The 12,513-nt window shown below is 39.0% G+C and overlaps 1 protein-coding gene across 1 annotated transcript; it reads right to left on the bottom strand.

The window, feature by feature from the left end:
• On the bottom strand, window positions 2,725–4,491 carry LOC107633779. The gene is made up of 2 exons (XM_016337378.1): window positions 3,450–4,491; window positions 2,725–3,341 (listed from the first exon to the last, which is right to left on the bottom strand). The coding sequence occupies exons 1-2, from the start codon at window positions 4,489–4,491 to the stop codon at window positions 2,725–2,727; spliced, it is 1,659 nt and encodes a 552-aa protein (XP_016192864.1).

Below are 12,513 nucleotides of genomic sequence, written 5' to 3'. Positions count from 1 at the left end.
GGCGTTAGTGACAGATGCAAAAGGATATTAAATCCTATTCCAACCGGATCGAGATCCAACCGGTGATTAGCCGTGCTGTGACAGAGCACGTGAGCGTAGTTTTCACTGGGAGGATGGAAGGTAGCCATTGACAACGGTGATCCACCAACACACAGCTTGCCATAGGGGGACGTGCGTGCGTGAACAAGAAGACAGAGGAAAGCAGAGATTCAGAAGACAAAGCATCTCCAAAACTCCAACATATTCTCCATTACTGCACAACAAGTAATTTTTAATTTATGCTCTACTGGTTACTCACAATTCAATTGATAAACATAATTGACTTCCTGACTAAGATTTACAAGATAACCATAGATTGCTTTAAACCAACAATCTCCGTGGGATTCGACCCTTACTCACGTAAGGTATTACTTGGACGACCCAGTGCACTTGCTGGTCATGTGTGCGAAATTGTAAGAGAGTAATAATTTCGTGCACCATCTTCCCACTTAGTTAGTGGGTTGTAATAGAGTTTAATTTCTTTCGTTCCTTTGGAAATCTTCTGAAAGTCTTTCCTTTTTACCTGGTTTTGACGAGAGAATGATTTCCAAAGCTTAGGTCTTCGCTCTTTGTTTTGTTTCTTCTTCTTCTTTTTCTTCGTAACTAAAATGGAAAAAGAGAAGTTAAAGGAAAAATAGAAAGTAGTTAAGGATGATCAAGATAACCCTTATCACTGGGTGAACGATGATGTCAAGACTCGTGCTTCTTCTTATTGTACTTATGAGTTTCTTCGGGAGCTTCGTAGTCTGAAATTGACTAAGGATTGTTCTAATGTTGCTATTGAACTTCTCCCCTGCTCCAGTGATGATAGGGTTTGTGAGCGTAGAGGAGATTGGGGATATTTTTACATGTATACTCCTTGCCTTTTGGAGTTGCATGTTAGGTTTCCTTTTTCTTCTTTTGAATGTGATATGGTAACCCAATTAAACTGTGCTCCTTCTCAGCTACACCCAAATTCTTGGGCGTTCCTGAAAGCTTTCCAATGTTTAATGGATTTCCTTGAATATTCTCCTTCTCTTAGCGTTTTCTTTTCTCTACAAATCTTCTTTCAAAAACTTCAAATCTCTATTTGTAAAGGTCCAGTCCGTGGAGACTGAATATCCATTTTACCTTGATGATGAGTTAATAGAGAGGTATCCACTTTTCTGGTGTTCCGAGCCTGTGCAAATTCTTGAGGCTTATAGGACTGAGGAGGAGGATTTGGTTATTGATTTTTTGGTTGGGAATTTTGCTTCTGGCGAGTGCTTATCAATTTCTGAGATATTGCAGTTTTAAAAAGAAAATGATAGGGAAGGATTAAAAATTTATCTAGGTAATGCACCTGTGTACCTTTACTGTTAGTATACTGCTGATTACTGAAGTTTGTTTCTTTGTTTTCTCAGGAGGACGAGTGCCGCATTTAAGTTCGTCGAGGCTTCAGTCCTTTCTTGACAAGAAAAAGGAGAAAGGTGTGAGCACTTCTGCGTTTCCGAAGATTGGTGATGGGGATGCTGCTTTGTCTGCTGCACAGCCGGCCTCTTCAAAGAGGAAAAGAGATGTCTCAGGCAACTCTTTAGAGGTGTTGTCTGAGAGGGATAAGAATACTACCGAAATCTCAGTCTATTTTTGATCGTCAACGTAAGCTTCATGGTTTTATTCCTGGAACGAGTCCGCATTCTCTCTAGAATGATCAGTTTCCTTTGGCTGAACTCTCAGATAGGGTTTCTCAGTACCCTGGGGACATGCTCCTTGCTCGTCGTGCTGGTGTGGAAGCTTTAGGCAAATACGTTCAGGTTTGTAATCATTGTGTCGTTTGTGCTACTGTTGGTCGGACTTATTTGTTCTCATTACTATTTTGTTTTGTGTACCAGGTGGTTGCTGCTCGCCTGTTGTGCGTTGGTTGCACTACGGAATTACTTGGTTCCGAGCAGCAAGTTGATTTGGAAAAGTTTGTTGCTTTGGAACGTTCAGTGAAAGAGAAAGAAAAGGTTATTATTGATATTACTGCGAAGATGAAGGAAAAGGAAGAGGCTGTTACTGATGTTACTGCTAAGTTGGGGGAGAAAAAGGATGAAATCACTTGTCTTCAAGATCATATTCGTTTACTTCAAAGCGAGATAAGGGATAGTGATAAGACGAAAGGTGAGATGACTGCTCAAATTCATGAGCTGGAGAAACAAGGTATAGAGATGTTTACCTCGGGCTTCGACCGAGCTGTTTCTCAAGTGTCGTTGTTTGCTCCTGAGTTTGATGTTCGTCATCTTGATGTGACAAAAATTGTTATTGATGGAAAGCTAGTGCAAGATGAGGCGGGCGAAGATCATGACGAGAATGTGCCGCCGCCTTTTTGAATTTTTATGCCTTTATAAGTAGATAAAAGTTTGTATGTTTTGAAGTACTGTAGCCGGTGTTTGTTCCGGTTTTATTGACTGTTTTTCCGAATTCTGATTTCAGAATTTGACTATGATATGACTATTTTGTTATTTATGACTCCAACTTTGATATCGTTGGTTCGTAATATTGTAGAATATAACTGAGTAGTATAGAGTATGTATACTTTGTTTCGTATTTGAATGATCCTCGTGTTTGAGGTTTGCGGGATGGTCGGCCTCGTTAAAACCTACCCGAGTAAAACCCTCCTTAGGGAAAAAACCTTGTGGTTTGGAAAAAGAGTACCTGGCGATCCTGCTTGTTACATCAGTATGATCAGCTATAATAATATTTGAGTGATGAGATGTTCCATGTGTTTAGTATGGTTGTTCTGCTTAATGTTTCTAAGCAGTAAGCCCCTTCGCCGATAACTTTAGCGATCCGAAAAGGTCCTTCCCAGGTTGTTGCCAACTTCCCATGTCTTGGAGGTTTTTGGATGTCTTCGAGTTGTATGAGCACCAGGTCTCCTTCTTTAAGGGTTCTTGGTCGAACTATCTTGTCATATTGTTGTTTCATAGCCAATTGCATTGACTTTTGCCTTAGCTCTGTAACGTAGTGTCCTTTTTGAATAAGGTCAAGCTCGACGCGCCTTGTTTGTTCATTGCTATCTCCATCGAAGTGTTCGGTTCTCATCGAGCCTTGGTTAAGCTCTAAGAGAATCATGCATTCAGATCCATAAACCAGTCTGAAAGGACTTCCTTTTGTTGTCGTCTGGGGAGTTGTGTTGTAGCTCCACAGTATTTCGGGTATAAGTTTTGCCCACCGACCTTTAGCCTTAGTCAGATTTTTCTTTAGGGCCTTGTCCGAGGTTATCCTCGCCAGTGGCTGTGCTTCTATCCATTTTGTAAAGTAATCAACGGCTACCAAAAGAAATTTTACCTGTCCCGGTGATACTGGAAAAGGGCCGAGGATATCTAATCCTCATTTGTGGAATGGCCAGCTGACGTTGGTTGTATGTAATGTTTCGGCCGGGCTGTGAATTAGGGGCGAGCATTTTTTACATGCGTCGCACTGTTGCACCTTTGTTGCACAATTCGATCTTATAGTCGGCCAATAGTAACCTGCTCTCAGTATTTTTATGGCTAGACTTCGTCCTCCCACATGGTGTCCGCAAATTCCTTCATGTATCTCGGCAATAGCTGCCTTGGCATCGTTTTCTTCGAGGCATCGGAGTAATGGTCGGGAGAACCCTCGTCTATACAAGTTATCTCCTATCAGTGTGAAGTTGTGTGCTTTCCTTTTGAAAGACCTCGGTTCCCATTCCGGTATTGTTCCTGTCTTCAAGTAATGGACTATTGGAGTTCGCCAATCTTGTTCGTGTGTCATACTTAAAACATATTGCATATCTAGACTATGTTTTGTCAGTGTGAGATGTACTAGGTTTTCTGAGTGTTGATCATCTCTGTATGTGACAAACTTTGATAAGATATCTGCCCTACAATTCTGTTCTTGGGGTATATACTTTATTTCAAATGTTTGAAAGTCCGTTATCATGTTTTTAACAAGATTCAAGTATTTTTCTAGAAGGGGATCTTTAGTTTGAAAATTACCAGTTACCTGTTGTACTACGAGTAAGGAATCGCAGTACACCCACAACTTCGACACCTCGATTTCCTTTGCATGTCTGAGCCCTGCTAATAATGCTTCATACTCGGCCTGGTTATTTATTGTCTGGAATAGGAATTTGATTGATTGTTCTGCGTGCACCCCTGTTTTGTATTTTAGTAGTATTCCTACCCCACATCCGTTGTCATTTGATGCACCGTCCTTATATAGTTCCCATTGTTCGGCCTCCTCCGTTTCGCCGGTGAATTCAGAGACAAAGTCAGCTAGGGCTTGGGCTTTAGGAGATCCTCTGGATTGATAGGTAATATCGAATTTTGAGAGTTCAATGGACCATTTTGTAAGTCTTCCTACTGGGTCTGGTTTTGTTAAAATTTGGCGAAGTAGTTGATTGGTCCGAACTATAATTCGGTATCCTTGAAAATAATGTCGCAGCCGCCGAGCTGTAATGATCAGCCCAAATGCCAATTTTTCAATCATTGGATATCTCGTTTCGGCACCTTGTAATACCTTACTTACGAAGTATACTGGGTGTTGTTCTTTCCCATTGTCTGTTACAAGCACTGAACTAACTGTGTTAGTTGAAATGGAAAGAAATAGGTTTAACGGCTTACCTTGTTCTGGTTTCCTCAATATAGGTGGCGACCCTAAGGTGTTTTTGAATTTTGTGAATGCTTCTTCGCACTCCTCTATCCAGGTAAATTTGTCTATCTTTCTTAGGGTGTTGAAGAAGTGGTAAGATTTTTCTGCTACTGCTGGCAAGAAGCGGGATAGGGCTGCTAGCCGACCTGTTAGCTGCTGGACTTCTTTTTTGGTCCGAGGAGATTACATGTTGATTACTGCAAGGCATTTGTCTGGGTTGGCTTCTATCCCCCTGTTAGTCAGTAGGAATCCGAGGAATTTTCCTCCCTGTACTCTGAACGCGTATTTCTCCGGATTTAACCTCATATTGTGTCTCCTGAGTTGTTTAAAGATCTCATTGAGGTCGTGCTTGTGTTGTTCTTCCGAGCATTATTTGACTACCATGTCATCTACATATATTTCTATGTTTATGCCAATTTGTTCTTTGAAAACTTTGTCCATTAGTCGTTGATATGTTGCTCCTGCGTTTTTAAGCCCAAAGGACATGACTTTGTAACAAAAATTCCCTTGGTCAGTCACAAATAATGTTTTCTCTTTGTCTCCTGGATGCATCAGTATTTGATTATACCCTAAATAAGTGTCCATGAAGCCGAGTACTGGGAATCCTGAGGTATCATCCACCAATCTATCTATGTTAGGGTGTGGGTAGCAATCATTCGGACATGCCTTGTTTAAGTCGGTAAAGTCCACACACATGCACCACTTCCCTGAGCTTTTTCGCACCATTACCACGTTGGCTAACCATTCAAAAAATCAAAGCTCCCGGATGAATCCTGGTGCGGAATTTATGACCACAAACTAACCGGCAAGTGCACCGGGTCGTACCAAGTAGTACCTCAAGTGAATGAGGGTCGATCCCACGAGGATTGATGGATCAAGCAACAATGATTAGTGATTGGCTTAGTTAGACAAACAGAAAAGAGTGTTGAGAGTTCAATTGCATTAAACAGTAATTCAAAGAATCAGAAAAGCACGCAGTAAACAGGTTGTGAAATATGTATGGAGAAACAGTTAAGGCTTTAGAGTTATCTATTTTATGGATTGACTTTTCTTACTAACTATTTTAATCATGCAAGATTTAATTCATGGCAAACTATATGTGACTAAACCCTAATTCCTTAGACCTTTTTAGTCTCCTCTAAAATTCATCAACCGCCAATTTCTTGGTCACTTAATTCCAATTAGAGGGTGAAGTTCAATTCCAGTTATATGCCACAAAAATTCTAATTACCCAAATATAAGAGGATTATATATGACGTATCCCGTTAAGTCCAGATAATTAGAAATTTAAGAGAATATATTTTCAAGCTGTTGTTCAAGTAAAGAGCTTTTCCAAGTTATACAAGAACTCAATTAGAATAAGGGTCATACTTCCGTTCCACCCAGATTCATAAGATAAAGAACGAAAACAATTCTTGAAATATAAATCTGTACATGAATTAAAATAGAAAAATAATATTATCAATCCATACAATAGACAGAGCTCCTAACCTTAATAGAGGAGGTTTAGTTGCTCATGGTTAAGAGAAAAAACTAGGATTCTAAAAACTGTAAAGTGCGAAATGAGGTTGAAGAGAAGAGAAGAGCCTGAAAGGCTGATTCTTTTCTCTTTTATATCTAATCCTAATTAATGTAAAATATATTTTCTAAAACCAAATAATATATTTTCCTATTTGTAATTAAAATAAAGTTTTGATTAAAAAATAAAAAATATCTTCGCTGCCATCATAAATTTGGACGCGGGACCACTTCTTCCCTTGTTAATTGGCTGGATTTGGCGCCTAACTTCATGACGCTATTGAGGCAGCAAATAACTCGTCATTTGATGTGCATTTGGCGTGTGAAGCTTTCCTTTAGGCGCCACCTTGACCATACAGGATGAAAAGAAAGGATAGACTATTATATATCGTTGGAAAGCTCTAGAAGTTAGCTTTCCAATGCCACTAAAATCACGTTAATTAGACTTCTGTAGCACAAGTTATTCTTGTTTGAGTGCAAGGAGGTCGGGGTTGACAGCATCATTCGCCTTCTTCTCTTTTTCTGCGGAAACTCCATCAAATCCAGCCAAAAATGCTACCTAAAATAAACAGAATTGCACCCAATTCAAAGTAGCATCTATAGTGGCTAAAAGATAATTAATTCTTGATTAAACTTGACAAATTAAATGCAAATTCACAAGAGAAAGATAGGAAAGATGCTCACGCATCACAACACCAAACTTGAATTGTTGCTTGTCCTCAAGCAACCAAAACTAACATAGGCTTAGGATGTGAATTTGCATGAGAGTGAGAGTTCCATTAAGCTCATGTCTCTTCTTGAAGTGGGATTTACGACTGCAATCCTGAATAGTTTTGGCATCTTACTATTCTTTGAATCAGAAGGATGTCACTGTCATTCGAAATTAGAATCCGGATAATATTATGAATTTTCTATTTTTTTTATACTTCAGTTTAATCCTTGAACACAGCAAATTTTTTTTGGTGCTTTGCACTTCGAGCCTAGCCGTGACTTTAAATGCTTTGTCTCAAGGGTTACTTGACACAAAAAACACCACAAGCACTTAACTGGGGAACTCCCTTTAAGTTCTAAATTTTCTTTCAGTTACTTCCAGACAGTGGTGCTCAAAGCCTTTGGCATACTCTGTTAAATGCATTTGATCTCAACTCTTAGTGCTCTGTCTCAAGGATTACTTGACACATTCACACCACAAGCAGATGACTAGGAAAACAACTCTTTGAGCTTTTAATCATGTTTGACCTCCCTAGTCATTGATGCTCAGAGCCTTGGACCTTGCTTTTATTTTTCTTTTGCTGTTTCTTTTGCTTCAAGGATTAAGCTTTCACTAACTTCAGAGAATTCATAATAGTTCTCTAAATTCCTATTCCTTATACATTAACATTATTTGATTCAAATTCAAATATTCACGGTTCATGTCATGCATTTAGAATCAAAGAGAATACCACCACAATTAAGTAAATAAGACTACTCTTTGTCATAAACTCTATTTCTCATGCAATACATCTTTTTCTTCTTCATTTTCTTTTGAATTCAAGTTCAGTGAGCAATACATGAGACACCTTTCAGAATTAAAGCAAATAATAGAAAAAAATAGCAGATTAAACTAGAACCTAGGAATTGAAGTAACAAAGGATCACGCAATAACTAAGACAAAACAATGGAAAACATGAACATAACATAGTAAGAACGGGAAGAAATATAGAATGAAAGGAACTCAACTACCTCAGTTATCCTAGTGGCCGTTTCATTCTTCAGGCTGTGCTCCTCCGTGAAGATGATTTGCCTCCCTTTAGTGCCATTAAAATAAACAGAAAATCTACAAGCGAAGCGACAACACCAAACTTAAAAGTTTACTTGTTTTTAAGTAAAGAAGAACTGAAAATAGAGAGACATAAAAAAAAAGGTATGGAAGAATAAAAATAAATATTAATACAAAAGAACAAGAAAATAATAAAAAGACAAAAAACACTGGCGCCTAACTTTATTTATAGTTTTATACGGCGCCTAACTTGATGGTTGGACATATGGCCTGGCGCCTAACTTGTAAACCCGGGCGCCTAACTTCTATGCTTTCTTCACTAATGGTGCCCAACTTAAGGCTTTGTTGCGCCCAACTTGGAGTGAAGACCCCAAACCTGGCGCTTAACGTGAATTTCAACGCGCCTAACTTGAGACCACCTGTGAGTGCCAGCTACCGCTGCGTCCAACTTGAAAGAAGTTGCGCCTAATTTGAGGCCTCCCGAGAGTCCAAACACCTGCGCCTAATTTGAATTCGATTGCGCCTAATTTGAGGTGTGTCTTCACAGCTTGCCCTAACTTAAAAATTCTCAAGTTAGGCGCAGACCCTACAGAAAGAATCGTTCCCTTGTACGTAATATGCGGCGCTTAACTTGAAAATTCTCAAGTTAGGCGTAGACCCTCCAGTGCAAAATTCTCCTCTATACGTAGTATGTGGTGCTTGACTTGAGATTTTCAAGTTAGGCGTCACCCAAATTTGAATCAATATCCTCCCGGGTGTTCGAAACTTTGTATTTAGGAACCTGTTTCTATTTTTTTTTTTTAATATTCAGCATGATCAAAATACACATAAAACAAAGAAAAAACAGTAAAAACTCAATGAAATTCAAATAAATAATAAAATTAAAGCAACAGTAAACTAAGGATACGAAAACATCGGGTTGCCTCCCAACAAGCGCTTCTTTACCGTCACTAGCTTGACGGTCAGCTCCTCTAAGGAGGAGGATCATAGGGGCTCAGTTCTTCACCCCTCACCTTGAACTTCTTTCCTGTGTCTCCATAAAGTAGCTCAATATGCTCCAGAGAGAGGATTCTGTTTACTGTATAAGTCCACACTGGATTGCTAGTCAACACCAGCTTCATTCCTGGGGAGAAACCTTCAGTGGCGATCTTTTTGTTTCTCCATTCCCTGGGTACTTTCTTCTTTTTGGGAACCTCCGCCTTGGTGGATGATGCATTCCCGACACCAAACTTAGGTTTGATGTCAGGAGGAATTTTATGGATTGTTACCAAGGGAGGTTTGAGTTGCAAATTCTACTGTGCATCATCAGGGGGTTCTTGAAGGTTTGGATTAATAAGCTCGATCTGCATGCATCTCTCTTCTTCACCTGCTGAATGTATATCTTTGAAAACATGAAAGACTAGTTTCTCATTATGCACTCTAAGCACTAATTCACCTTCTTCCACATCAATCAGAGCTCTTCCAGTGCTAGGAATGGTCTTTCTAAAATTATAGAGGCATTCGCATCCTCCCCTGTGTCAAGAATTACAAAATCTGCTGGGAGGAAGAACTTACCCACTTTGACTAAGACATTCTCCACCAATCCATATGTAGACTTTATAGATTTGTCTGCCATCTGTAATGCTATCCTTGTGGGTTGTGACTCTTGGATTTGCAACTTCTTCATCACAGACAAGGGCATTAAATTGATGCTTGCTCCCAAATCATCACATAACGCTTTCTCAAAGGTGGTGCTCCCAATGGTACATGGGATTTGAAAGCTCCCTGGGTCTGACATCTTCCTTGGCAAGTTATTCTGAATGATGGCACTACATTCCTTAGTTAGGACCACTGTCTCATCTCCCTTTAAAGGTTTCTTCTTTGACAACAACTCCTTCATGAATTTGACATAGAGAGGCATTTGCTCCAAAATCTCAGCAAAAGGAATATTGAATTCATCAGGGGGTTCTTGAAGGTTTGGATTAATTATCTCGGTCTGCATGCATCTCTCTTCTTCACCTGCTGAATGTATATCTTTGAAAACATGAAAGAATAGTTGCTCATTATGCACTCTAAGCACTAATTCACCTTCTTCCACATTAATCAGAGCTCTTCCAGTGGCTAGAAATGGTCTTTCTAGAATTATAGAGGTATTTGCATCCTCCCCTGTGTCAAGAATTACAAAATCTCCTGGGAGGAAGAACTTACCCACTTTGACCAAGACATTCTCCACCAATCCATATGCAGGCTTTATAGATTTGTCTGCCATCTGTAATGTTATCTTTGTGGGTTGTGACTCTTGGATTTGCAACTTCTTCATCACAAACAAGGGCATTAAATTGATGCTTGCTCCCAAATCACATAACGCTTTCTCAAAGGTGGTGCTCCCAATGGTACATGGGATTTTAAAGCTCCCTGGTCTGACATCTTCCTTGGCAAGTTATTCTGAATGATGGCACTATATTCCTTAGTTAGGACCACTATCTCATCTCCCTTTAAAGGCTTCTTCTTTGATAACAACTCCTTCATGAATTTGACATAGAGAGGCATTTGCTCCAAAACCTCAACAAAATGAATATTGATTTGCAACTTTCTAAATACTTTTAAGAACTTTGAAAACTACTTGTCCTTGGTCTCCTTTTTAAGTCTTTGAGGATATGGCATTTTAAGCTTGTACTCAGGAGCCTTTGGCAATGTAGGATAAGTGTCAAGAGAGTCTGGGAATGGGTTGTCCGCACGCTTTGAAGGGACGTGCTCTACTTCTTCCTTCTTCTCCTCTGGAGCTTCTTTTTCAACTGGCTCCTCATTAACTTGTGCTTCCGTACTTGCCACTTGTCCACTTATCAAGGTGATAGCCTTGCATTCCTCTCTTGGATTTGGAATTTTGTTACCAGGAAGGCTATTAGTGGTCCTCTGATCAATTTCATTAACTTTTGTGGCTAATTGACCCATCTGAATCTCCAAGTTCTTGATTGATGCTCTGGTTTTCTGTCTAAAACTTGCCAATATTGCTTCCAAATCATTGTTCTGTTGGGGCTAAGAAGTTGCTTACTGAGATGACTGAAACTGATGGTTATTAAAATTATTCTATTGAAAACCACCCTGAGAATTATTATTAAATTTTTTTGGCCTCTGAGATTGCTCTCTCTACCCAAAATTTAAGTGATCTCTCCATCCTTGATTGTAGGTCTTAGAGTAGGGATCATTATTGGGATTTTTAGGAGCACTCCCTATGTAATTGACCTGTTCAGAAGAAGATTGAGCATAATCATAATTTTTATTTTGCATAAAATTACCTGTCATGTCATTAGGGGCCTCTTGAGGTGGATTTTGGGTGTTGACAGCTGAAACTTGCATTCCACTCAACTGTTGAGTAAGTAGATTTATTTGCTGAGACATAAGCTTGTTCTGAGCAAGAAGAGCATTAACAGCTTCCACTTCCAACACGCCTCTCTTCTGAGAGGTTTCAGAGTGCAAAGGATTCCTATTGGTGTCTTCTTCATGTGCAAAGAACCACCTACAGAATTATCTAAGCGCATCTTGGACATTTCACATAAGCCCTTATAAAAGATATCCAGCTGAGTCCATCTAGAGAACATGTCTGGAGGGCATTGCCTAGTCAGTAGCTTGAATCTCTCTCAAGCTTCATAAAGGGTCTCACCATATTTCTGTCTGAAAGTCTGAACCTCCACCCTTAGCTTAATCATCTTTTGAGGTGGAAAAAATTTAGTCAGAAATTCAGTGACAACTTTATCCCAAATATCCAGACTCTCCTTGGGTTGAGAATCTAACCATAGCTTTGCTCTATCCCTCACAGCAAATGGGAAGAGCATGATTTTGTATACCTCAGGATTCACTCCATTGGTCTTCACAGTGTCACAAATCTGCAGAAAATCAGAAATAAACTGATTTGGATCTTCTTGAGGGAGTCCATGATATTGACAATTCTGCTGAACAAGAGTAACTAGTTGTGGTTTCAGTTCAAAGTTGTTTGTAGCTATAGGAGGCACCACAATACTTTTAACATAAAGATCTGCATTAGGAGCAGTGTAAGAGCCAAGCACTCTTCTAGGCTCATTCCCATTCGGATTTGCCACATTGGTATTAGCAGCATTGTTATGATCCATAGTGGATTCTTCAGCCTTGTAAAGTCTTGCTTGTTGCAAACACTGCCTAAAAGTCCTTTCGAGTTCAGGATCAAAGTCTAAAAGAGGTTCCCTATCCCTATTCCTCCTCATGAACAGACATAAGACAAGAAAAGATGGGATTCTCTACGTCAGAGTGTAGAGAGTTTCCAGTGAGATAACCTGTGTAAAATAATAAAATAAAAATACTAAACACTTAACTATAGAAATTTTCAAAAATTATAACTAAACTTAAGCAAAAAATTCGAAATATATAAAGCAAAATTAAAATAAAATTAGCTAGGTAACACCAAACTTAATTTCAGGAATTAAAAAAAATATATGATGCAAATATTTTTTTTATTGGAAATTAAAGACAAAAGTAAAATAAAACTAATAAAATATAGAAAGATAAAAAATAATGAAAAGAAACAGAATGAAAATAAAATAAAATAAAAATAAAAAATAAAATAAAATAAA

Source organism: Arachis ipaensis, chromosome B03, assembly GCF_000816755.2.
Source record: "Arachis ipaensis cultivar K30076 chromosome B03, Araip1.1, whole genome shotgun sequence".
NCBI classification, from domain to species: Eukaryota; Viridiplantae; Streptophyta; class Magnoliopsida; order Fabales; family Fabaceae; genus Arachis; species Arachis ipaensis.
Note: the sequence above shows the minus strand (reverse complement) of the source record. Positions and strands in the feature narration are given on the sequence as shown.